General features: G+C 43.3%; 2 protein-coding genes and 1 long non-coding RNA gene across 6 annotated transcripts; 2 read left to right on the forward strand and 1 right to left on the reverse strand.

Annotated features, from left to right (window-relative positions):
* The first annotated feature begins 275 nt into the window (after positions 1-275).
* On the forward strand, positions 276-7,918 carry LOC107316283 (scavenger receptor cysteine-rich domain-containing protein DMBT1-like). The gene is made up of 10 exons (XM_015867573.3): positions 276-389; positions 672-983; positions 1,550-1,573; positions 1,990-2,301; positions 3,576-3,599; positions 5,219-5,242; positions 6,032-6,343; positions 6,945-6,968; positions 7,301-7,612; positions 7,815-7,918. Exons 1-10 carry the CDS (start codon positions 305-307, stop codon positions 7,826-7,828), a joined length of 1,443 nt encoding a protein of 480 aa, XP_015723059.2. The 5' UTR covers positions 276-304; the 3' UTR covers positions 7,829-7,918.
* LOC146760016 (uncharacterized) lies at positions 7,696-11,732 on the reverse strand. Its single transcript, XR_014948976.1, has 3 exons — positions 11,628-11,732; positions 11,431-11,542; positions 7,696-7,817 (listed from the first exon to the last, which is right to left on the reverse strand). It is a non-coding gene; the product is annotated as an uncharacterized LOC146760016 (long non-coding RNA).
* On the forward strand, positions 11,684-26,653 carry LOC107316226 (scavenger receptor cysteine-rich domain-containing protein DMBT1-like). 4 transcript variants are annotated; one of them, XM_015867482.2, is made up of 23 exons: positions 11,684-11,766; positions 13,009-13,101; positions 13,445-13,762; positions 14,084-14,113; positions 14,853-14,927; positions 15,469-15,528; positions 16,045-16,140; positions 16,331-16,405; positions 16,740-17,030; positions 17,374-17,484; positions 20,585-20,908; positions 21,068-21,109; positions 21,252-21,563; positions 21,743-21,775; positions 22,648-22,683; positions 22,829-22,864; positions 22,995-23,036; positions 23,505-23,537; positions 23,639-23,713; positions 24,008-24,037; positions 24,434-24,609; positions 25,531-25,916; positions 26,188-26,653. In XM_015867482.2, exons 1-23 carry the CDS (start codon positions 11,697-11,699, stop codon positions 26,426-26,428), a joined length of 2,985 nt encoding a protein of 994 aa, XP_015722968.2. In that variant the 5' UTR covers positions 11,684-11,696; the 3' UTR covers positions 26,429-26,653. The 4 variants fall into 4 exon arrangements, with proteins under 4 accessions (XP_015722968.2, XP_085411470.1, XP_085411471.1 ...); XM_085555344.1 differs by having other exon boundaries at positions 22,832-22,864; XM_085555345.1 differs by having other exon boundaries at positions 20,588-20,908.
* Positions 26,654-26,668: the final 15 nt, after the last annotated feature.

Raw genomic sequence — 26,668 nt, forward strand, 5'->3', positions numbered from 1 at the left:
GTTTCACTGATTTTCTTCCTGGCTGCACACAGCTGGTTCCACTTGAGCCATTGGGTCTGTGAAGGGGAGAGTTCAGCCAGTAGGTCCTGAGAAGAGAAGGGATTGAAATGATAAGGTGATCAAAAAATCAAGCTATTACAAACAAAGTCCTGCCAAAAAAAATCAAGGGAATGTTTTTAAAAGTTAAAAGTATCCCTGTTGTATGAAAGCACTGATTTACCTTAATAAAGTCAGGCCGGTCAAGCTGCAGAACACACCCCTTTAAATTTACGTGCTTATAAATTCTGAACCTGGTTTTATCAGCATGATAGGGATCCCAGACAAAATGGGTAGCACGCTGGCCATTGTGTGGATGCTACTGCTGCTTGGAGAGCGTCTGCAGGGGTCAGGTACTGTGCCTAATGCTGTTCAGACCTGCCTCTCTCTCTCGTGTTTTCCTCTAAAATCAATATTGCACATTTTGTAGCTTGTTGCAAAGCCCATTCTAAATGGAGATATCTTGGGAGTTAATAGGATTGCAGGGCTGGTGATGCTATTCAAATATATTGGGTGTTTATTGAGGACGTGCTCTTTGGAAAGCTGCTGTAGAGCATTCTCTTTTGTATCCTTATGACCCCAAAGACATGGCAGCTGCTCTAACAGTTGATCTCATTTCTTTTTGTCTTCCAAAGAACCGACCCTGAGGCTAGTGAATGGGCAGAACAGATGCCAGGGCCGCGTTGAAATATTTTACAGTGGAGCATGGGGAACAGTTTGCGATGACTCCTGGGACATGGATGATGCCAACGTGGTCTGTGCTCAGCTCGGATGCGGCCGGGCCACTGATGCCGTGGGGGCAGCCCAGTTTGGTGAGGGCACAGGAGACATCCTGCTGGATGAAGTGCAGTGCCAAGGGAATGAGGCTCTCCTCTGGCAGTGCTCCCATGATGGATGGCTCAACACCAATTGCCTTCATCAGGAAGATGCTGGTGTCATCTGTGCAGGTAAGCTGAGATTTATTGTCATCAGTGATCAGTAATGGTTATAAGTATAAGCCAGAATGAGGTCCGGGTGCTCAACAAATGGCAGCTGAACTACCAAATCATCATCAAGCTATACAGGACATCCCCAAACTATTCCTCTGTATTTCAGCAAATGCTTCTTAAGAGAGCACTACAACCCACCCATTACCTTTCACGTTCAAAATCTTCAGATAATTAACTCAATTACACAGTTATGTCGTCTTCTTTCTGTAGAGCCATAATGCCATTCTGAGACTTGTCAATCCAGCCATTCCCACTGCTTCCTAACTAAAGGATGAATTCAGCTGATTATCCCTAAGATCGCTGAGAAAATAATCAGCTATTTCCACACACAGTGTGAAATAGGGTCTTTCATGAGATATATTGCTTAATGTGAAAGTACATAGCGCCATGCATTTTAAAACACAGCTTAGCTCATATAGACAAAATCCCAATGTGCTTTGTGTTGTACAGCAGTGTAGATAAAGAGGAATCTTTAGTTTGTTAAGAAAGTGATCTTTCTCACTCCGCTCTTTCTTTTATTTCAGGTTCTTTGATGTCTGAAATTCCTGGTAATTTTCATCCCATCTCTTCATCCAGTTTGCTGACTATTTTGTTTCACTTAGTATAGTCATTTAGTATAGTTTATGAAGAAGTATTTACAAGTACCTTTCTCACGGTATCCTTTTGATGTATGTATATCAAACATTTCTGAGTATGCATCCCCACAAGTTTGTGACCATATCATATATTAGTCACAACCCCTCGTGTTAGGAATATGCTGTATCTTCAAGTTTTTTGTGTGATCATATCAGTTCAATTCCACAAGTTTTCACTTAAAAAAAAGTTGATAAATACTTTTGGCCAATCATCTGCTAATAATTTAGACAGTAATTGCTATAGTCTCTAATGTCTAACAGCCTACCTAAAACCTCACAATATGGGAGGATCCCTCCTAAATTACTCTTTCACTCTTATCTTTCCAAAGACGTGTCCCTGAGGTTGGTGAATGGGAGGAACCGATGCGAGGGCCGTGTCGAAGTCCATTACCAGGGCAACTGGGGCACTGTCTGCGATGACTCCTGGGACCTGCAGGATGCCCAGGTGGTGTGCAGCCAGCTGGGCTGTGGCAGGGCTCTTTCTGCCCTCGGAAATGCCAATTTTAGCCAAGGCTCAGGAGAGATCCTCCTTGACGACGTGCAGTGCAGAGGGAACGAGGCCTACCTCTGGGAGTGCCCCAGCAGAGGGTGGTCCGTCCATAACTGCGCACACGTGGAAGATGCTGGTGTTGTTTGCTCAGGTGTGTTTTATGTATTTATATACAATGCTCCATTCTATGGCCAGTCAGAGCATGAGGGACAGCCCTGTCCTGGCCACTATGCTCCTTTCCAAGACTGCTTGCCAAAAACCAGGCAGAACCTTCATGTTTGAAGCAACTTTTTTTCACCTATAGCATTGGTTCTGTTTGATACTTGCTTTTCCTTATCATTCAGCAATGTATATTAGTGATTTCCACAGCAATTAACTACAGATTACCTGTAAATAAGCTGAAAAGTTGTACACTCCATAGATATGTCACTAGGTTAGGTCTTTCAATGAAAATGGGATAACAGTCCAAGAGAGCTACCACAACCAGAGTTGTGGGGTACAACCATTTTCCAGCTGCTTCAGTCCATCCGCTGGCATGTCCTGCTCCTTCTGGGACCTGGATGTTCCTTTCCTGTTGGTTATCGTGTAACTAGAAGGTCAGCAAACAGAGCCATCCCATGGAAAAGTGCCAGAGCAGGCACAGAGGACAGGTCCAGCCTGATGTTGGTGGCACCTGGCACAGCTTGTCCCTGTGGACTTAACACAAAGGTGCCATTGTGTTGGAGGTGGAACAAACAGTGGTCCTCATTGTCACAGTGAGTAATAGCCTGTTTGGACACCCATCTGCTGAACTCTGTGGCAATCTGCACTCATCCTGGACTGGTTAATAGCAATAATGCAGCACAGACTGCACTGAAATGCATGCTAGAAACAGGCCTACAAAACTGAATTTGTAAATTATGAGAAACCCTTGGATTTGTCAGGGGAACCTATATGCACTTCAGAGAATACCTTGGACCTTCAGTTTTTTCCTTCTCAAATCTAAAAGCCATTAGAAAGGAAACGTTGGCCATTGCTGGTCTCTTCCAGTTTCTCAGAATACTTCTACTCCCTAGTAAAATTTCCTCTGTAGCATTTAGATCAAATCCCTTGTTTTTACCTTGGTTACCTTGGGGTTCTTTGCTAGTGATTACATTATCTCTTCTATAATATATTTTTATCACTTAAAAGCTTTGTAAAGTCATAATTCATATTTTCTCCTGAAGTCATTCACTTATATATTTCAGAATGGATCTAGCTTCTGTTGTAGACCTGTGTGACAGTTTCCACACAAAGAGAATTATTCTGTATAGCACTATTCACATAGTGCAATATATTCTCATAGCATAATGTGCAATGAGACACTTCAGCAGTAGATTCAGCTGTTACTGCCGTGACTCAGAACTCCACCTAAAAATGAGCTATACTTTGTTTTCTTGTTTTCAGCTTCCACAGGACCTGAAGTGACAGGTAAGTGTCTTAAATTCGTGTCATTCTCTTTAATGTCCTCGTGTTTTGATGTTTCAGAACTGGATTTGTACAGCTAAAAGCTCTGAAGGGGAGTTTTTGTTGCTGTCTACAATAACTTGAGATTATAGAGAAGACGGTGCACAGCAGTAGGTAGAAATCCCACCTTGATAAGAAAGAATTACTTCTTTTCCATGGCATGGTCAAACAGTAGAACAGAAACCAAGAGGAGCAGTGAGATCTCCATCCTTGGAGATACTCCACACTCTCCCAAACAGGACCCAGAATAGCTTGCTGGGGCTAAAGCAGAGATCTCTGGAAGTCCCTTCTGACCCACACAAGCCTCTGACTTTGTCTTACAAAGAAGGTTCAGTGAAACTCTCTTTTTTCTTTCAAAGACATGTCAGTGAGGTTGGTGAATGGATGGAACCAGTGTGAAGGGCGTGTTGAAATCCTTTACAAAGGAGCCTGGGGGACCATTTGTGATGATTCCTGGGATATAAATGATGCAGACGTTGTCTGTAACCAGCGGGCTTGTGGACATGCTGTATCATCTTCAGGAAATGTCACCTTTACTCACGGCCCGAGATATATTGTCATGGATGATGTGCAGTGCAGAGGGAATGAGAACTACCTGTGGGAATGTTCTCACAGGGGGTGGTGTAGAAAGGAGTGTGACAGCCGGCGCGATGCCAGCGTCATTTGCTCAGGTACACACTGATATATTTGCTTTGTTGAGAAGAGAAATACTTGGTTTAATTTCAAGTTTTGTCAAATTGAAAATCGCTCCCCCTGATCTCGAGCATTTTTTCTCAGCAGAGTCGTGGTTCTGTTGCTGGAAAGAGAATTTCCCTTCTTTTCTTACACGGTCACAATTTGTTCTTGCAATCTTCTATTCAGTTAAGCTTCAAAAACTTTTAGAGCATTTTAATTGTCATTGCTCAGAATGCATCTACAGCTTCTGTACTGCTGTCATGTTATTTTAATCACCTGTAATCCATATTAGCCAGTTCAGTTTGCTTGCTACCAGACTAGCAAGAAGCACCAGAAAATAATCCTGAGGCACATTCTGCCCTTACAGAACCAACGAGCTTTCACATAGGAGACTTCTCACAAGCTTAAGGTCCTAATCCCACATGCCTTTCCTTGACAAAGCTTCTATTGAGTGCTGCAATCTATTTATTTGAGTGAGATAATCAGGACCAAATCCAAAGGTGTAGAGTCATGACTTACAGTCCAGGGGCAGGAAGCAAGAAGGAGAAGGAACCAGAGCTTTGCTAGATCCCCCCTGAAGAAAGATGTGCTTAGACTTCTGTCAGTCTTAGATCCTTACTGAAATTTAACTTTGGAAACTTTCTGCCTCTGTTAGATGTTATAAGAATGTGCAAAGTTCTATCCTAATCTCCATAGGTTTCCAAGTCGCTGGCAAGCAAAGACATATTGCAATCTCATGTCTCACCATTTTTATTATCTTCAGGAACAGATTATGTAACCAGTCATTAAACACTTTCTGAAACAAAAACAGACATTGTAAAGAAAAAAAAAGCAGCTCTTAAAAATTAATTACTTTTTGAAACATTGATGACTGAAATGTGCATTTTGTCTGTTTCTTCCCATCACAGCTTCTACAGGAACTGAAATACCCGGTAATTTCAATTTCATACTTATTCAGTAGTTTCTATCTAGAATTTTTTAAAGCATAAGCAATTTCTTGCTAAAATGACTATGAATCATGTTCTGACTTGGACTTTTGGAGCTTGAATAAGTCTTCATTGGAATCCATGGTTATATAAAAGAAAAGGTATTGGATTAATCAGTATTTTAAACATTCCATCAGTTGGATGGAGCTACATCATAAACACACACACACAAAGACCATTTTATTCCGTGCTCTAATAAAACTTTGAGCCCCTTAAATGATATTAAAACACAAGGAGAAGAAGTTATGGTTATTAGAAAGTCATGGCCCTGTTGTGCTGCTTTGGCTTGATTAACCTGATCTCTTGGTCAACTCCATTTCTATGAGTAAAACGTTGATTCTGTTCTACTGATTATAATGTACTGCCATTAATGAATTGATAAATGCCCACTAGTGTTTATTTAATGCAAGTTATTTCTTTCATTGCTATTAATCCCATCACAGAAATTAAAATGGGAATGAAAACCTGGTTTAGGCAACTGTGAACACTGCCATGCCCTGGCAGCAAGCCTTGGTTCCAAGGGTGAACCAGGAAACAGCACATGAGTGCAAACAGTGACCCGAGGTCAGCTGGCATTTATCCATGCTGTCCTCACCTTCACTGGGGAGGAAAGGCCATGACAGAGTACAATAGCCAGAGCAACACGTTGAATCAGCTCCAGAACTACTCCAGAATTTTAACTTTGCAGTTTGATAGTCTCCAGGCTCTTATCTCCTTCTCTCTTCTTTTTCACAGAGGTGTCCATGAGGCTGATAGATGGCAGAAACAGATGTGAAGGGCGCGTAGAAATCTACTATAAGGGAAGCTGGGGGACCGTATGTGACGATTTCTGGGACATAAATGACGCGCGGGTCGTGTGCAGGCAGCTGGGATGTGGAGATGCTCTCTCTGCACTGGGAAAAGCACATTTCAATCCAGGGGCAGGGGAGATATTCCTGGATGATGTGCAGTGCCATGGAAATGAATCCTACCTGTGGGAATGCTCTCACAGAGGATGGGCCACACATAACTGTGGGCACAGAGAAGATGCCGGTGTGCGTTGCTCAGGTACAAGTGGAATGGTTCTATTTATTTAAGTAAAACTCTGCATTGTGTAAATTGAGAATCTTATCAGCAGCCTGAGGCGAGGGTAATAGCAACAAAGATGGCAGAGCTGTAATTAGACATATGGTAAGGCAGAAATAAAGCAGTCGGCTGCCTCTCTGTTTTCCCCCATGAATCTTCTGGTCTGGGATGCTCAGAAGATGCTCCTGGTGGTCAGTCAGTGACACTGTGAGTGCAGAGAGAAGGAATGTTGCTTTCTATGCAGGATGCCAGAGGGGGAAATACTTGGTGGCTTGGTAGACACTTTGGGTTTCATAGGCATGGCACTCCCACAAGAGTTTGTTTTTAGATGCCATTCATAAAGAATTAAATCTTACTCTATCTTTTCAACATAAGTTAAACGTTTTCTTGATTAAGGTAATTAAGGATAGTATATTATCAGTTACTTAGTTTTAGAACAAATTAGACAATATAAGAGACTCCCACCAGGTAAAGCAAAGTTTTGTTTTGCATTTGTTCTGCTGCTGCTGTTGATAATTATTTCTTCTGAAATGCAACTGAAGCTGCTGAAATTAAGCTTTTCATATTTATTCCCAATCCACAGCTTCCAGGGGAGCCAGAACACCTGGTAAGTCTTCTCATTTCTTTAACTGATCATTCTAAGAACTGGGTATCTACTGTTAAGCACAGTTTGCTTTTGTTTGATGCAAAGCCTTGGGGGAAAAGGTAACATTTGAGGAGAAGGGACAAGTTCCACACTGCAGCATTTCAAAAGGTGTAGGTGATTATAGAGGGCTCAAATGTTGGGAAGCCACTTTAAAGAGGAATATAATGTTTGTATGTCACCGATTGAAAGCCAGTCTGTGTCGGTACTCAACAAATCAAACGGCAAGGAGGGAAAACCTTGGACACACTGTCAGAAATTCATCGTGACATTTATTTCTGCTCTGTCTTTGCCAGAATTAGCTCTGCGCCTGGAGAATGGTGGCAATCGATGTGAGGGACGTGTAGAAATATTTTACAAAGGACAGTGGGGAACAGTCTGTGATGATCGGTGGGATATCAACGATGCTCGGGTTGTCTGCAGACAGCTGGGCTGTGGGCTGCCCATCTCAGCACCAGGAGATGCCCAGTTTGGGGAAGGCTCTGGGGTTATTTTCCTGGATGACGTGCAGTGCAGAGGGAATGAAGCTTATGTATGGGAATGCTCCCACAACGGTCTGTCAAGACATAACTGTGGCCACAATGAAGATGCCAGTGTTGTCTGTTCAGGTATGCTCTGCTTTGGCTTCTTCATTTCAAGAATCCCCCTTGATGCAGATTTTGAAGTATAGCTGACAATCATTAGAAGCTGAGCCTATGATGCAAAACCATTTCTTTCTTCACTGCTGTGGACTAAAAGACCTAACAATTATGAATCTCATACCTATTTACCAGCTCATTTGATCACTTTTCTCTCTGGTTGTTCTTACAGGGCCTGCAGCATAAGGAGAGGAAATAAAGATGTGCATTACCTTTAAGGCTGGTAAACTTCTAAGGCATCATCATAAATAAGTAATAAACTCTTTCATTGCATGACATTGCTTACTACTCATCCTTCTTTTCTCCATACCCAGTCTCTAATTGCATTATTTGTCCAAAATGTCACAGTTAAACAGGATATCTGCTTTTCCACACAGTGTTTGTGGGAAGGAGAACCATCCCTTGTGAACCTCTCACCCAACACACCACCCTGGGGCATGTGGGGCAGGAGAGGTGGCACTCCAAGATGTACCACTGAAGCATTCCCTGTTGATCCCTTTATAGGTCCTACACCTATTAAGGGACAACATTAATGCCTCCAAAGGGCACTGGTGATGCTCTGTGTGATTCCTAGTGATGGCAATTGCTGAGATAGAAGGGATTTTCTTTGAAGCTGAGGAAGATGTTGAGAAAACTTTAATGAGATTATACCATGTAAACATCAAAAGTAGAAAAAACAACAAGAAAGTGGCAACAAGAAGTGCCAAGATAAGTAACCTGTGTTGACAAGGAGTGCTGGCCAATTAAACTATCTGGGTAACAGGATGAAATGACCTGTAGTTCTGCATGCAGAGCCAAGACCACTGGTACCCATTTACATTGGCACAGCCTTCATCTCTGACAAAGGTTTTCTCTCAAGGGATTCACAGGGGTTGATGGGGGGCTTCCAAAGACTGAATGGCAACACCTTTCTTTCAACACAGTGTGTCTGGGAACTGGAAGCTGTACCCAGCACTCAGTACTCAGTTTTGCCTACAAAAGAGGGCTTCCCATGTAAAAGTCCCACTTTGCTTTATGAAGAAATTTGCCATAATTGTGGAGAACCCACTCGAAGGCTGTATTGTCAGCGATGTGATTTATTTCTACCTGGCTTTGCCATTTTCTCCAGACACTCTTTAGTGCACAAAATGCATTTTGGAACCTGCTGGCGTTGGATTTAGCAGAACGGCTGGCAGAGAGGAAACTTGAAAAGTGAAAGAACTGAAAATCTTTCCTTATGTCTTCCCTCAGAGTAATATGCAGCAAAACACAGACAAGTTCTGCTCACAGCAGCCACATCCCCAGGCTGACTGAAGTCAAGGACCGGCACATGGCAATTGCTATGGCAGAATTTAAGTGGCAATATTATGTGGCATATCAGTAAATTCTTCCTGCTTCACTCTTGTTAATTCACGAGTAATCTGCACTGACCCAAAAATGCATTGACATGACCCAAAACAAAAGTAGACCCGTGCATCATCCCATGGGTTCATACACCACTGTTTTCTTTATCGGGAAGAAGAAATACAGTTAAATATTTGTACAAGAAACTGGCTAGGAGAAAGGCAGGCAGTGCTAGTTAATCTGTCACAGATATCTCAACCAGATTCCTTACAAATATTAGTTATGAGAGCTATGACGTGTTGTAGTTTATAACGCCACTAAGATAGAATGAATAAGGAGCTGAAAGGGAAGATGAAATGAGTGCTGTCTCAGAAGGGACAGATTCTCCAAAATGCCCTCTAACAAGGAATGCAAACAACCTACATGCAGTCTGTAGATGTTTCATACATCATTTATTTTACTCTCTGCTTGCTTGTTATGGTATTTACTACTGTTAAGGCCTCTAGGGACCCTACAAAAGATCTGAGTCGTTAGGTCATGTTATCCCATATGTCCTTGAGGACGGTGCCTCGCTGCCCTCCAGTGGTAGCAGCCTCACAGCAGTAGCTCTGCCTTTTCTGATTGCTTGCTGCCCCTCAAGCTCTGTCTTTATGGAGTGTATAACACTACAGATTTCCATGGATGTAGACTGAAAAAGCTGGAAAAAGCTTTGCACGGAGGAGTAGGTGCAGCAGAGCTCCAGCAGTCTGTGAGGAGAGCTCAACATCCACCCTCCAGCGTAAAGCTATTTCATTATAGACAGATACTCTTTGTTTTCGGAGTGAATTTTGATAGAGTTCTTTAAGAAGATTTCCTGGGAAAAAGCATTGAGAATCCAAGACCACAAAGGTCAGCCCTACTGTCATCACTGCTACTTCCTGCCATGCAGGATTAGTTTGCTTGCTTAGCTTTGGACTGAAGACTCACCACCTCCTCTTTAATGGTGCCTTCGATGTCCGTGACAAGAGCTTCAATGTTTAATGTGGAGGCTGGTCACTCTTTCTCATCAAACACTATGGATTAGCTGTACGAATCTGCTGCCCTTGCTCACATCTATACCTACCACCACTTCTCCTCAAATAGGGTACAAAACAGCCTGCATTGGGATCCAGTTTTACCAGGCAAGAGTAGGGGAGCTCTCGGTTCTAAGCATGTCTGCTGGGCTTCTTTGAGATTCTTTGAGGTTGAGAAATGCTGAAAAAGAGAACCTTGAGGTTCCTTCTTGTTCTTTTTGTTCCCAAAGTTTATTTTCATTCAAAAGTGAGACGTGTTTGTATAAAATAACTTCATTGCTGTTAGGAAAGAAAACTGTTACATACTGTACCAGGCCCAGCTTACAGTTGTTTGGATAGAAATATTGATAAGGATCTACTATAAACCCATTTATTCACTTCAGGAAATGGCAACAGAGTTCAAGTAATCCACACACACGGAACTGGGAGTTTAAACACTTGACACGACTGGTTTTGCTCAATAAGGTATTAGGATGTAAGAACATGGATGTTTGGATAGGCACAATATGTCATAGTGCGTTGAGAAAATAAGAAAAGACCTCATGGAACAAATGAATTGGTGTTCGTTTTGAAGTCTGCTAAGAACCTTTAGTTTTGCTTTTTCTCTCTGGCTGAGACCCAGCTTCTCCCTGCCAGTGCTTAATGAAGCAGAGCTGGAGGCATCCTTTGGGGATATCCTACCTTCTGCCTCTCCTCCTATGATCTGCTATCTGTTACCAGCAGACTAAAACCTATGACTAGTTTCTCCCCTTCAGCTGACAATTGCTTTGTGCCTCAGTCCTTTTGTGCAGTATCTCACAGACGTATTTTGCAATACACAAAGGCTCCACTTCCATAGTTATGAAGGATGTAACACACAGGACTGTCACATAGCATGTGTACTTGTCTACTGAAGGGGAAAAATTCAGACTAGCTTGTTCAGGAACACACCAGCTGTGAAACTGGTAGATGGAGAATGGGGAGTAAGTTCTCAGTAGACTCTATTGGTCTTCCCCAGAACAGTGCATGGCAGCTGGTCATGCCTCTCTGACTTTACAGATAGATATTCTTTACATAGATTGTTTGACTTGTACAGCTTTAGCTCATTTAGCACCTTCTGGCTCTATCCTACTCCATTTCCTTGGCTGTTGTAGTTCTTCCTACCCAATTATTAGAAGTGTGGAAATTCCTTTTTGTGGAATAATATCTAGTGAGCAGAGAACTTGCTTGTGACTTTCCTGAATGTTTTTGGATGCTAATCTCCTGACACAAATCTCACAGCTATTTGTTTTGGCACAGCTGTCTGTTGGAAGCACAATTATACATTGGAAACTGTTTTAACTGATGGTACGAAAAAACCTTACCAAACAGCCTAATCTCCAAACCTAAATCCTTGCTTCCTGGAAAAAGAAAAGAAACAAATAACCAACTCACATCAACGCACAGCTACTGAAGTGCCAGGGGAGTGTTGGGGAAGATCTGGGTATAGACAGTCCGGAACATTGGTGTGATTGGGGATCTACTCATCCGGATGTCTGGATGTACCCTGTAAAATGAAAATACATGGTAAATCATTTCTTTGGCATGGATCTGGAATTTCAGGAAGAGAGATCAAATTGCAAAGCACACACCTCTGGTGGAGACCAGAACTCATTCCATATAAATTCTCAATCTCCACTAGTTTAGAACAGATAACCGCAATGAAAATGGATCTTCAAGTGAGACTCGCTTGGATGCTTCTACTAAGTACTTCTCTCCTATGTGAACCAGGTACAGTGAGTACATTTTTTCATGCTTGTATGGAAATGTTATAGTCAGAATTGGTTACTTATACAGCCTGGCCTGCCGCAAAGTGGTGGCGGAGTCTTCTAACATATTGTTGGCAAGCTTCGTATGGTGGAATTGTTGGTTTAATTTGTCTTCTTATTCAAATATTTGTCTTGTAATTCAAATATTCGGATCAAATTCACAGGTTAGATATTAAAGCTGAAGAATATTTTCTTTGTTTCTCTTCTGTGAGGGGAATAGTTTGAAGAAGTCATTTTCCTTCTTCCTTCTACCATTCTTCTTCTAACTCTAAAACTCTAGTTTTGAATTTAAATTCTCCCACACAATACATTTAAAGATGTAGAAAAAAAGACATTAAAAGAATATAAAAGCAGCCTGTCAGGCATGGGGGGGAAATCTGCTTTGCAGAGACTTGGGATTGCAGTAGTGCCATTGTCCTTCGGAAAAGTAACCCAAACCTTCCTTATAATCTCACTCATTTGAATGACATACTTTGATCTTTATTCATGGGCACCGTGAACAAAGGCTCATCAGTCAGAAGGAGAAATAATTTCATAGAGCATAGGTTCAAGGGTTGGCTATATTGAATTACTTATAAGGCAAAAGCAAAGGCAAGCCAGAGGTGAACTCAGCATCAAAGGGCACTAAGCTGCCTTACAAGAAGGTGGTAAAAATCCCAGCTCTGTAATCTATCGTCAATAAGTTTGTTTTTGTCTTCAATTTGACCTGATGTAGGCTGGATTAACTTTGACTGGAAAAGTCACTTTGGCTTCCATCTTGTATACTCACAAATTGAGGATCACTGATATACTTACAAGAGTAAAAGTGTCTGAAGAGCAAATGCTAGCTGGGGAAAAAAGAACAGTTTCCAAAAGAAGTTTCTCCTGAGTTTTGTTATTGAATCAGGCACAGCATTTTAGAGCTTGCTAATTTTGAAAGAGCTTTCCTGCTTCTTTATGGAAATAAAGAGAGGAAGATCGCTGCTTACTCTTTGCAATTTCTTTGCTCTTGTGCTGCCATGAAATAAGGTCCTCTACAATCATCTCCTACTGAATTATGAGAGAATGAGCACATCCTTCCAGGCACAGGGAGGATTGGTTTTGCTTTGAAAATATAGCACATACCAACAGATACTTTATCAAACTCTGTGTCAGCACCGAAAACTGTAAAACTTATCTAGAAGTGTGTAACATTGATGCTAATATGTCTACTGATCTCATACAGCAAATGGTATCTGGTGGAAGTCAACAGAAGACAGTGAAGACACACTATGGGCTAGATTCTCAGACTGGTTTAAGAAGACATTTAGACCCAAAGGTAAGAGGGTGAGATGTAGACCTGAGAGTAAGCACACTGTGCATCCCTGTTTGGGTAGATGAATCACCTGAGTGGTTATCTCACCAGCACGGCCCATGGTGCCCTCTAATGATAGAACAGGTCCTGTGTGCAGCAGAGCCAAGTGAACTGGGCTGAATCAACAGCACCAATTTGGGCTCCACTGTTTTATGCTCTGCAGGCTTTTCCCAGTCAGCCCCAGCAACTGGAGACACAAAAACCCACCCCTGAGAAGATGGAGATGCAGCCTTGGATGTTAGCAGTTTACATATCCTGCAATAAACAAACTGATGTGCTTGCTTGCTCATTTTTGCTTTGATTTTAGGAGACACACCACAATTGCGACTGGCAGCTGGTGAGAACAGATGTGCTGGAAGGGTTGAAGTTTATCACAATGGCGAGTGGGGGACAGTCTGTGATGATTCCTTTGATATGAACACTGCCAGAGTTGCATGCAAACAACTCAACTGTGGCCAAGTTGCTTCTGTCCTGGGGTGGGCTTACTTTGGCCCTGGAGAAGGAAACATCCTTCTGGATGATGTAAAGTGTGCAGGAACTGAATCTCACATTTGGGACTGCCCACACGCCGGCTGGAGCAAGAGTGACTGTGGGCACAACGAGGATGTCGGTGTCATCTGCTCAGGTAAAGACAAAATTCTGTGCTGTTAAAAATTTATTTGGATTTTACCCTTGGCCATAAAAGAAACATCAAGGTGGGATTTGGAAGTAAGACGAGAGCTGAGCTGTGTGCATGCAGAGGCTCCTTGTGCTTGGGCTGAACCAAGTGAGCAAGGAACACAAGGATGTCACATGCAAAATAGCAAAGCTGGCAGCAGCAAGCAGTGGGTACGAATATGGGGAGAAGGTCATCTGAGACTAGATGTCACTGACAGCAATGATCACACAGCTTAAAGGCATCTGCTTTGAAGCTAATGTCAATTTTTGCTTTGTTCTGTGTTCACAGATGCAGTGCGTTCCCCAATTATACCAACAGGTAAGGCAGGGATTTTGCAGTCTAAGCCCATTAAACTTCTCAATATCCCTAAATGCTCAGAAACTGATTTTTAACTTGAAAATCATGCAATTACTGCTCTTTGCCAGGCAGTATCATAGAAGAATGTGTGTTCCTAATTTTCCTCATTAATAGTTATTCATTATTCTAGCCTCCTGAATATTTGGATTGCTTGCAGGAACTTTAATTGCCTTTCACCTGCTAATGATTAGAGAAAGCATAAGGCAAATCTTCACACTCCAGCTATGGGTTTCTGACTCCTGATCATTTCACCACCGTTACACAAAACCTGACATACACATTATTTCAACAGTGCCTCAGTTCTGATGACCATTCTTATAGTTCGTTCTTATATTAATGTATTTCCACCAACTTCCAGCATTCTCTGAGAAGCCCCAGAATAAAATTTCATCAACTATATTGGCCACAGAGAGCTCTGTAACACCTACTACACAACTGGTGACATAGGCTGATAAAGGTAAAGGGAAAATCCAAGCTATAAATCTGCAAAGAATTAAGTAGCATGCAGTTTGGTTACAGCAGGCAAGAATACCTGGAATCCAGTCAAAGTGTTGTAGTACCTAACTGTGTGATCAGCCTTGGAACAGCCAGGGGCCAACACCATCTTCATTTGTGGCCACTGCACTGTGGTCACACAGTCACTCCTAACTGCTGCCATTCTCTCCTTCTCTTTGTTCTCACAACTTGCCTGTGGCCCCAGAATCTTCTACACCCACTATTGTCACAGAGGGAAGTGCCACATCAGCTACTGAAATCCCAGGCACAACTTATGAAGGTGAGAGCAGCTGCTTGCAAGCGCTAAGGCTAGTACTGTTAACTGGGGGTCTAATACTGCTAACTGTGGGGGTTTGGGGCTGGAGTAAGAAGATGCAGCAGTGTGAATCTATGGAATATTCTCAGCAAACAACAACAAACTGAGCATTTGTTGGAAGAATCAAGGCCCTCTGTGACATCCTCACTTTAAAAAGGCTGTTGGGATGTACCAGCAGTATACCCATTTAATGATGAATGTCCCTCAGCCTGTAGCTGTAGTATTATATGTGAACTTTTGTGAAGTAGAAGTGTCCAGATCGTTGTGGTTTGGTGTGTCCAAGGTTCATGACAGCTCCAGGGCCATTAAGGAACACAGTCAGACATTTCAGCTCAGCTCCCTCAGTTTGACCTCTGCCTTTCCAGTAATTAACTGACTAATTACACAGCTGTTTATCAAGCCTGAGATCTAAAGTGAGTCCTTAATTCCTCAAAACACATCTGCTTTTAATTGCTGTTGGCAGACATTTATTTTCCCATCCTGAAAGCCTCTTCTGTTTCCTCAGGCTTCACCTCCACTACAGAAGAAGATGGGACTACAGAAATCCCCACCTTGCCTCCAGAAGGTAAAGGACATCTGCACAATGCAGCATGTTAGAGAAGAGCTGCATTTATCTATATAGTTCTAAGTTATGTTTGGTGGAGGGGTTCAAGGGACGTGCCAAAAAAAGTGGGGCAAGACCACCAGCTCTCAGTGTAACCAGTGCAAGTGAAATACATTGAATTTGCTTGGTGACAACCTGTTGGCTTTCTGCTGGTAGGCTGCCAGCAGCACCGTGATGAGAGGCCACCTACCAACCACTGTTACTGCCAAATTACAACTCTCATTGCTAGTTTTGCTTCTCACATTCCTTTTGCTTTTCTTGTTACTGCGAGAGAAACCTGAACTTTCTCTGATGCTTGTAATGCAAAGACATGAAGACTCATTTCTGAGCGATGACCGTGAATGAGGATGGCAGGGAATACACGGATTCCCTTTTCCACAAAGCTTGAAGCCAATTCAGTGCACCAATAACTGAATTCAGCCATGTTGTCTTACCTGAACGCTCTCATGTTTCCTTATTTCTTGCTTCTTGTCTCAGTCTGTGAAAACTCAGCAGAACCACCAACGCCACCCATCACAACTACAGAAGACAGCGTGACCTCAACTCCAGGCATCTTTCCCACAGTTCTTGAATGTAAAAACAAGTTCTGTGTAATAAGTTATAATAAGAAGAGTATTTAAGTCTATGATTAAATTAGATTATAAACTAAATCATATCACCAAATATCAGCTCCGACTCTTTAGCAGTCCCTTTTATACCCCTGTATTTCTTCTTAACATCCAGTTCAGGTGTTATTGTCTAGTAACCTGTTTTCTCTCTGCAGATCCCTTCTCTGTCCCCAGCACTGCAACTACACAGACAACAGATGTTACAGAGATCCTGGCCACCACTCTGGGAGGTGAGGCACTCCTCTGCTGAAGGTACTCCCAAAAAACAACAAGGATCACATCCCTCACTGCCCTAACAATGGCTGCTGCATCTTTACCAATGTCTACTGCATCTCCAGCAGTAGAAGAAGGCAGTCAGAAATAACACCAGGATCTAGTGCCATTAAATGCTCAATCAGGGTGGTTTACAGGCTCTTTTCAGTAAGAACAGGGGGCTGTCCTTGACTCACTTCCCTGCAAAACCCATCCCCACCTACTTGCATCAAGATTTCTGGTCACAGAGTCACTCCTAACTGCTGCCTTTCTCTCCTTCTCTTTGTTCCCCCAACTTGCTTGTGGCCCCAGATCCATCTACTACAACCCCTGTTGTCACAGAGGAAAGCATCACAACAGAGGAAAGCATCACAACAGCTATTGGAATCCCCACAACAGAGGAAAGCATCACAACAGCTATTGGAATCCCCACAACAGAGGAAAGCATCACAACAGCTATTGGAATCCCCACAACAGAGGAAAGCATCACAACAGCTATTGGAATCCCCACAACAGAGGAAAGCATCACAACAGCTATTGAAATCCCCACAACAGGGGAAAGCATCACAACAACTATTGAAATCCCAGGCACAACTTATGAAGGTGAGAGCAGCTGTTTTGCAAGCACTCTCTAAGGCTCATACTGTTAATTGGGGGTCTAATAGTGTTAACTGGGGGCTTGGGGCTGGATTAAGATTGTAGAATATTCTGAGTGTTTTTGTGAAGGAACAAGGCCTCCTGTGACACCTTCACTTTAAAAAGGCTGTTGAGATATACCAGCAATATATCCATCTAATGATTAATATCCCCAATCTTATAAATACTGCACATGTATTCTGATGAACTATCACTGTGTATTTATCTTTTAACCAAAATAATTAGCTTTGGCTCCTGTTCATATTTGTACATTGTTTTTCATTGTTCCTAATGTTTTCCTCCCCCGAAGATTCAACCAACAATTTTGGCACAGAAAAGGATTATCTGGTCACATCAACCCCAGTCATAGAGAGCAGTGAGCCCATAACAACCCCAGCACCACCCTCCACACTTACAGAAGGTAAGGAACTGTCAACTACAAGTTATGTGCCTTGCACTGTGCAGGAGCAAAAATTCTCTGCCCTGCATCACCACATCAGGCCCCTTCTGGACTCAGGAAATCCCTGAGATGTAAAAGGATTCAAGTAAGTGATAATCCTGTACAAATCAGGAATGCTTGTCCCACCAATATTCTCCTCCCCGGCACCTGTTAGTGGTCTCCGTTGGGGATGGGAAAGTAACTATTGCATTTCTTGAATCATCCATCCCAGCTCTTCTCATTCTCTCTACCTTTATTAAATATGCAATCATCGACCAAGCAGCTGAGGTCTCTTTAGTGCCAAGAAGAATAAGCAGCTCCTATGTATCACTCTGAGAGCAGAACCAAGGTTGGGTTGGCTCACTGCAGTGCCAATGTTACTGGCTTCCAGTTTTTCCACGGTCCTTCTGTGCCAGCCGAAAGGATGATTTAGCCCTTGTACCTTGGTTTTCTCTGTCCAGTGAGCATCCCATCACACCTGTCGCCGTACAAGTCCAACTTGCTGATTTTGGGCATTCATTCTGCTCATTTTGAATTCTCATTTTGTCCTCCAGAGAGCGCACGGGTCTCGCGTTTCCTTCTGTTACTCTATCTGTCCTGTTCCAAAGTGTTGGAGGTAATGGCTGAGGATTTCATTACAGTACAGTAGCGGTGGCTGGTTATCTAACACCTGCGCCATCTGTTAGATCAAGATGCTGCAGAACGAGATAAACAATTACCAAGGCAACTGATATTTCTTCTCTTTGTAACCTTTTCTAAATCTACTTGTCTTTGACAGCCTTGTCAGAAGTTCAGAGCTATGACTCCATACCACTGGCAGCAGTTGTAAGTAAGGTGGAACAAATTTGCTTACTGTTCCATCCATTAACCTGATCTTGAGCAGTATGTTCATATTTGAGCTCTAGGATCCACCCACCCCAGTTAATTGCCTTAGAAACTAACAGACAAATGTTCAGAGCAGTGAAGGAGAAATTGAAGGCAGCGTTTCTCTCCCTTTTTACCACCAGTCATTTCAATTTCAAAAGGATATCAATGAAAACTTCCTTACTTTAAAGTGTATTTAGCAGAGCTTTGACCAGATTTTGCTGCTTGCCTTACTTATTCAGACTGGGATCTATTCCAACTGAATGAAAAGAAGCGTGAGCCTCTCAGCACACACCAGTGACAATGAGAAATCCCGAGGGATTTTCTTGTATTTTCTTGGCTTTCAGAAGTTTGAATGTGAATTTCTTCTTAAATGAAGGAGCAGTTGAGTACTGTGTGTGCTTATGGAACCTAATACGCAGCGTATTTATGGTTTCCTAGTGCTACCCTCACAGCTATGCAACTAAGTGCTTGTAACTATTAAGTGCTTTGCTTATGTCTATTCACCCATGTATCTGAGCCAACAGTTTCATCTTATTTAGGCATACTGTGTGTAACAGGGAAGCTGGTCAATGGTTAAGGTGGGGAAAAAAAAAGGCTCCTTTATAGCTGTAGCTGATGGTCTCTTTACTTTTACTATGACAACTGTATGAAAAGTGTTCTTTGGGTTAAAGGGTCAGGAAAACTAAGTGCTTACTAATCCTTTTGGTTATCTTGTACATTTAGCTAAGCACAATGCACTGACATTGAAGAGATGCAGGTATCGATGCTTTTCTTCTATTCATTTGCTGAAAGTAGGAAGCTGCCTTCTTTCAGTCTGTAGACACGTTTACAAGAACACATTAACAATCGTTGGGACTGTCATCTATTCAGTTCTGTTATTTGATCAGAAATATGATGTTCATATTTCAGACTAATGAAATACTTCATTTACTTGGTAAATTTAATTTGGAGGTTGCCTCTCTCTCAATACTGATATTTTTAATATCAGCTGAATCACGACAGATTTATTCCTGCCTGCAATCTAACTCAATATTTGGATCTGGATACTTAATTTTTAGTCTGCTTCTTTCTCCCACCCTGATACAGATAACTAATGAAATCTACTTCTTAAACTCTTTAGGTGACACCTTCCATCATTGCTGATGACTGCTCAGCACCTGCTTAATTAGTTATCTTTTGACTCAATTATTTTTTTCTCTCTGATACTGTGTTTGGCGCTCTCATGGAAGTTCAGGCCTTGATCTTGGGAAGTGAGCCAGTCTTGTTGCTCCTGACATTTCTTTACAGCCAACTTTTGCAGAAGGAAATGATAAGCACGGTACTCAGATGGAAGGAGCTTTGATCATGGTCAGCAAAAAGGAATTAAGGGCAAAGAGAGTCCTCGGGAACAGGGTACTCATTCTGAATGGATGTACATTAGTTGGTTACAAATGACTGCCAGGTGACAGCAAAATGTCCCAAAATGACAACCTTGTAATCACAGACCTACCAAGGAGTAAGACAGGTGTGTATACTTGGTACGGTTTATGATGGCAACAAACTCAGAAGAACTCAATTATGTTGTCGGCAGAGTCTCTGATTTCTTTCTCTGAAAGAAAAATACACTCCAGACCCATAAAACTAATTTGGAACTTCAGATCTCTAAAAGCCTTTCCCTCTGAAAGTGAGATAAATGTGTGGATTATTCCATAAGTACCCAGCTCTCAGAAATGAGCCTGATCTGTAGAAATAGCTCTGCTACTATTCTGGGGAAATGATGCTGTGCCAACCATCTGTTATGCCAGAGAGAAAAGAAGACCAATCAGGTATTATTTAAAGAAGAAAAAACCCATATTCCTTAGATTGCAAGGTATCCCAGGGAAAGGTTGGCTCTGGGTGTTTGTGTTCATCCTTTAGGCGACACTACCATACAGACGAGAAAGATGGTAAAGGAATGGTAGGGACCCTTTAGGGATGAGGATCATTTTCCCCAGGATCAGTGTGCTGTGGAAGAGGACTATGTCTGTGCCCATTGGGTGCTGTGTGATCAACCATTGGAAAGATGGCTACAAGACTTCATAACACCAATCCTAAAACAGCACCTAAATTCAGAGGACGATGCTTTCTCATATCCAGCCACACTGCAGGCTACCGGTCCCTGTCATCCCAATGATGCAGACAGTCCCTGGCACTGCCTTGGGTCAATAATACTGACTGTGGTGTTCTTTCTTTTCAGCAGATGTTCCAGCCCTGTCCCTGAGGCTCGCAGATGGTGACAACAAGTGCTCAGGCCGCGTGGAGCTCTATTACAACAACAGCTGGGGAACAGTCTGCGATGATGCCTGGGATATGGGGGCTGCTGAGGTGGTGTGCAGGCAGCTGGGCTGTGGGGAGCCTATGATGGCAGTGCCTGAAGCACAGTTCGGACAGGGCTCTGGGAACATCCTCCTGGATAATGTGCTGTGCAGTGGGGATGAGGACAGCCTGTGGGACTGCTCTCACGGAGGGATAGGTGTGCACAATTGTCAGCCAAAAGAAGATGCTGGTGTCATTTGCGCAGGTAGGTGAGCACACTTCACTGCTGATTTCCCCTGAGTGGTGAACTACGAACAACACTATGTCAGTACTGCTTTCTTTTATCTAACACAGGAACTGAAGAATGTCATTAACTATCCACTGTACCAAGACCAGTTGTTCACTTTTCTGTTTCCTTTTCCAGAGCCAGTTACTCCCCCGGTCCCAACAGAGCTTGTCCCAGCTGGTGAGTTCTCCCTAGGAATGTCTTGCAAAGTTTTCACATATGATGTATTTTACACAGCAACTTGGCTTTTCCTCTTTGGCAAACACATCTGCCCATTGCTGAGGCTGCTGAGTGACCACGTGTTTCCTTCTGTTTTTCCAAGAGCTGTCCCTGAGGCTGGTGAATGGAGACAATGAGTGCTCAGGGCGCCTTGAAGTCTTCTACAATGGCAGCTGGGGAACCATCTGCGATGATGACTGGAACATAGACAGTGCCAGGGTTGTGTGCAGGGAGCTGAGCTGTGGAGATGCCATCTCAGTCCAAAAAAATGCCTTTTTTGGGGAAGGCACAGGAGATATCCTCATGGATGATGTGAAATGCACAGGGGATGAGTCCTTCCTGATGGAGTGCTCTCACAGGGAGATGGGAACACATGACTGTTTGCACAAGGAAGATGTTGGTGTTATCTGCACAGGTACTGGTCTTCATTTTATTTCATGTGAATGAGCCATACCTGCCTGGGGACTTCAACAAATGACAGCAAAATGCTTTCTTTGGATTGTTTTGTCTTTGGACTGTGTTGCTGTTTGTCTCTCCTTATAACCAATGATCCAGCCTTCAGTTTTAGATGGCGCTTATTTTCTCTCCCAACAGGCCCCGTGGATCTTACCACTCCAGGAACAACAGGTATGGAGCACATCACCGCTCAGTCACCTTAGATGTAGTCAAATACTATTTCTCCCATTGTGGAGTTCTGATTTTCCCTCAATTTCAGCAGTGCCATCTATGTTCTGGGAGGTAACAGCCCTGAACATATTGTTAGCTCCAAAAGCTCTCAGCACTCAGATGAATAGGCACACATTAAGGTCATGACTACTGGGCATGGTGTATGGAAAATGAAGGGAGTCACGGCCTGAGCCACTGATTGAGCACCTGGGGAAAGGACCCAGTCAGCCCTGAGAGCACAGGTGAAGGCAATTCAGTTGTGTGACAGAAGGGAGCCTGGCTGCACCTCTCTTAGACCCCATTTAAGGGCTGACTGCCTGTGGGGAAGGTTCTCTGGTTGGAGATCCTTCCTTGGTGAAGCTTTCCCCTGTGAACCTGAAATCTTCTGATACAGGTGAGCAATCTTCTTCCCTTCTTTTATAGCACTGCTCTATTGTGCCAGTCCTTTTGTCATCACACCTTTGTTGTAACACCTTTCCTATTGTATTGATCTGTCCAATTACTACACATGGTGAGGACAGGTCAACAGTTGAACTTTATGACCTGAGAGGTCATTTTCAGCCTTGGTGACTCTACAGCTCTACAATACTAAGGTTGCAGATCAGTGGCACTAAGGTTTTTTTTGCCTCTGTAAAGGACTTCCACTCACTCTGAAAAAGCCGGTGAAAAAGCCTATTAAGGTGTATTTTTCAACTGCTACAATGGAGCTGAAATGGGGATTACATTGCTCCTAACTATGCCTTAACGTCAATTTGGCTTTGGTTGTATAGCTTTTTCTTTGCTCACATGATAATTTAAAGACCACTAATGTTTGGATTTTGCTTTCTCTCTAGCAGTCCCAGTTGAGTCCGCCATAGCTGAAACTTCAGGTACTTATTTCTGTTTGTAAACCTTATGGCTTTGCTCAGGATGCAGAAGCATCCCCGGGGCTGTGCATGGTCACTGGGGGTACATCCTGCCTGTCCTGCCCTGAGCAGCTCCTAACCCACTCTTGTGTTCTCTCTCATGTCCCAGCAGCCCCTACAGGCAGCATCACAACTGAAGCACCAGGTATGTATCCCTTAACACACACACATTTGGTGTGATGCTTAAGCTTGGCATAAATCCACTGATTTCCTCAGCATCAGCAGTCCTTGCTTTGCTGTGGACAATAATTTGTTTCACCTTTTGCTTCTCACAGTAACTGCCCCTCCCACTTCTGGACCAGAAATCACTACCAGCTGTAAGTGATGCTCTGCCTTGCACCCTCAGATCCCTGCTCAAGCTGTGACCAGGCACTGGCTGGCTCCCAGTGCTTGTAATCCCATGGATGTAGCCATTCACTCCAGGGGCAATCCTAGTGACTTATCCCTTGGCTTCCACACCCAGCCAGGGAGGAACATGGGCTGGTGCTGGTAAAGGACCAGTATGACCTGGGGTTAGCATTGGACCACATTGCTCCTAGGGTAACACCACAGACAGTACTGGGATCTCTGTATTACCAGGCATCCAAGCTGTGACACAGCTCTGGAGCTGGGGATGCTCCCTCACTACTGCAGCCCCAGCATGGGGCTGTGCATGCCTTCATCTCCTGGGGCTGTGCAGTCAGTGTGTGAGTGTGAGCCTGAGGCTCTCCTGCCCTGCAGGCACATCCCACCTGTCCTGCCCTGAGAAGCTTCTAACTTTTATGTTCTCTCTCATGTCCCACCAGACCCTGCAGGCAGCACCACTTCTGAAGCACCAGGTATGTATTGCTTTATAATGGCTGTGGTTGGAGTCATGTTTTAGCTTAGTGCAGATCTGCTGATTCCCTCAAGAAAAATTCTGATTCTATTCTCCCAATAGAAACCTCGACAACCCCAGCAGTCTCCTCACCTCTACCAGTCTCTTCAACTCCTGAAGACACAGAATTCAGCACATGTAAGTAGTGCAGTGTTACTCTGCTTTGAGCACTTGGTCAGCCATCAGCGTTGTGATCTGATGGCATGTTGATACAGCTCCCTATCTCACTCTGTTCTTGGAGTCAGCATTTTCCCCAGTTGAGGTCACTGTGAATTTCTGATGTTTCCAATGGTACTCGGTTTGAACATTAAAGTTCCCTACAGCAGGATTTAACTTCAGAAAAAAACTTGAATTTCAAGTTAAGCATGTTTTTATCATTCCACTCACTTATTCTGTTTTTCTGTTGTTTTGCTTTTTTGTTCCCATTAAAAGCTTCTCCAAGGCCAGTACCTGTAAGCCAAGGTAAGTTCTTCTCCTTCCTTCCTCCATATAATTATATTTCTTTCCATGCCCACCTGTGCTGGGCAAGATGTGAATTGGGGGAGGCTGGCAGTTTATAGGAGAGAGCATCTGCTCAGCACAAGTGCAGCACGGAGGGACAGGTTGGCCTATGTCTGCTATATTTATGGGCATAACACATCTGAAACATCTGCCTGCAGATTGCCAGGCTGCCAGCCAGGTGTGCCAATGCACTCCAGAGGGATCTAACCACTGAAGAAACAGCTCAGGGTTATTGCAGCCAGCTGTTATTGCCAGCAAAGCTCCCATTTGCATTTGTATAGCATAATGGTATTTAATACATGATGCATTATACAGCACAGGAAAATATGTTTTATTAACAAACTTCCTCTCCTCCAGCAACCCTTACTTGTCTGCCTACTTACATGCGGGCAATCATCAGGAGATCCTACATCAACTCCAGAGGGTATCTTGCAAGTGACATCCACCTGAGGGACCCCAGGTGCAAGCCTGTGATTACCAGCTACCGCGTCATATTCCGCATACCCTACAGTGGCTGTGGCACACAGAGGCTGGTGAGAACCTCTGGGGCTGAAGTTAATGCATGCCAAGACAGACCAAGTTATCTCTCGTAGAAAGATATCTATCTCTCACAGAGGCTCTCAAGAATATTTCTAATGCTTGTTACAGGAGGGTGCAGGCAAGTGACCTTGAGGAGTTGAGGCGGACTATCAACATCAACAGCTTTATGTTAACAAAGCATTGATGAACACTATATTAAGACCAGAACAAAATCATGTTTCTCAAAGTTCTTGATTCTAAGCTATACAGATGGTTAGGAACCTTCCTCATCTTTTTTTCCCCTTCCCTTTTGTAACACTCGCTCTTCAGGTCACCTTGTTCTGGGCACATTTAGCTGTGCACTAAGACTCCACAAGTGGGTTAGGCAGAGTTTAGTTGTATAAAGCAAACTCTCACTCACTTTGGTGAACACAATATGTAGCACAACTTAACAAGCTGGGTGTTCGCATGCTCAACACACCACTGAGACACCCAGAGAGTCTTTTCTGGCAGGTACCATTCAGGAGGAGGTTATTTTCCTATGGCTTATTGGAGAACATGTTGGTTGTGTTCAGCTGCCATTCCCTGCTGGCTCTTTGTTGTTTTCCATGTTGTGGTTTTTTTTCCTTTAGTACTTTGTACATAGGAAACTGTTTTCCCTCTTGAGACCTTAAGCTACTAATGATCTCAAATGAGCCATCGCTCCAGCTAATGTTAGCCCTTATCTCACCTGGCATCATGCTGCAAACCTTCTCACAGCCTTGCAGCTCTGAGGGCTGAGGCCAGGCAGCAAGGCCATGGTGGCCAAGGCTGCATGCTGGCAACAGGCACCCAGGCTATGCTTCTCCCCTGCCCTCCCCTCCACCCTTCCAGCAGCATTTAGGACATAGTTTCATCATTCCTCAGCAGCTCTTAACTCACTAATGTTCCAACAGGTATCACGTGGAGCCGTCACTTACTCCAACACAGTGAAAGGATCCATTTCTGGCAACTTCTACAGCAGAAAAAAGAATTCGTTGTTAAACTTCTCCTGCAAACTGTACAACAATGCTCATGCCCAAACAATACCCAGCGTCTTGCAGCCTCCATACCAGGAAACTCCATCTAGACAATTTGTTGTCAAGTTTGCCTTTTATGATTCACCATCCTTCACAAACATAGTGAGGTCAGCCCCATTCTACGTAATGCCAAACCGGAATCTGTTTGTTCGCGCTACCCTGTACAGCACACAGCCAAACCTGATGCTGTTCGCAGACACCTGCGTGGTCTCTCCAAATCCTCGGGACTTTGTGACTGTGGCATCTGATATCTTACGAAATGGGTAAGGAAAATATCTCGACAGACATTTCAAAGCAATTCCTTGTATGTGATTGAGGCAATACGGGCAATAATAAATAGACACAACAATAGACCTACCTGTATAATTTCTGTATTACTGCATCTGCGTTCAATTCTGGACTATAAACTGTGATGAATCTCGCAGATAAATGGAAAGAAAACTGCTAGTAAATAATGAAACAAATGACACAAAAACCACATCATGATTTTTGTGTGATAACTGTTATGGCCTTTCCCCTTTTTTCTTTTCTCAGGTGTGTCAGAGACCCAACCTATATGAGCTACTTGTCACCAGACAGGAGGATTGTCCAGTTCAGATTCAGAGCCCCCAGCTTTATCCGCAGATACTCATCAGTTTACCTGCAGTGCAAGATGGTGGTGTGCGACAGATACGATTATTCCTCCCGCTGCTACCAGGGCTGCCTAGCCAGAGGCAAAAGAAGCACAAGAGATGTCGATGAAAGGCTCGTTACCGTTGTCGCCAGGCTACAATAGCCTCAATAACACTTCTTCTAATTAAAATATCACGTTGATCACTTCTGTGTGTGATCAGTACTTTGCACGCCTGCTAATGCATTCTAAAAATACATCCTACAGGGTGTAAATCTGAAGGTATTTTCATCTTAACTGTACTTGCGTTCCTTAGTTCCAGACTTCTGGATCTACGTTCCAGATTTGTAAAAGCCTAAACTTCAGTAAAAACTCAGTGATAAACTGTAATTGGATCAGCTTATT

The sequence above is a fragment of the Coturnix japonica genome, chromosome 8 (assembly GCF_054131305.1).
Source record: "Coturnix japonica strain WE chromosome 8, WE-NBRP24, whole genome shotgun sequence".
Lineage (NCBI taxonomy): Eukaryota > Metazoa > Chordata > Aves > Galliformes > Phasianidae > Coturnix > Coturnix japonica.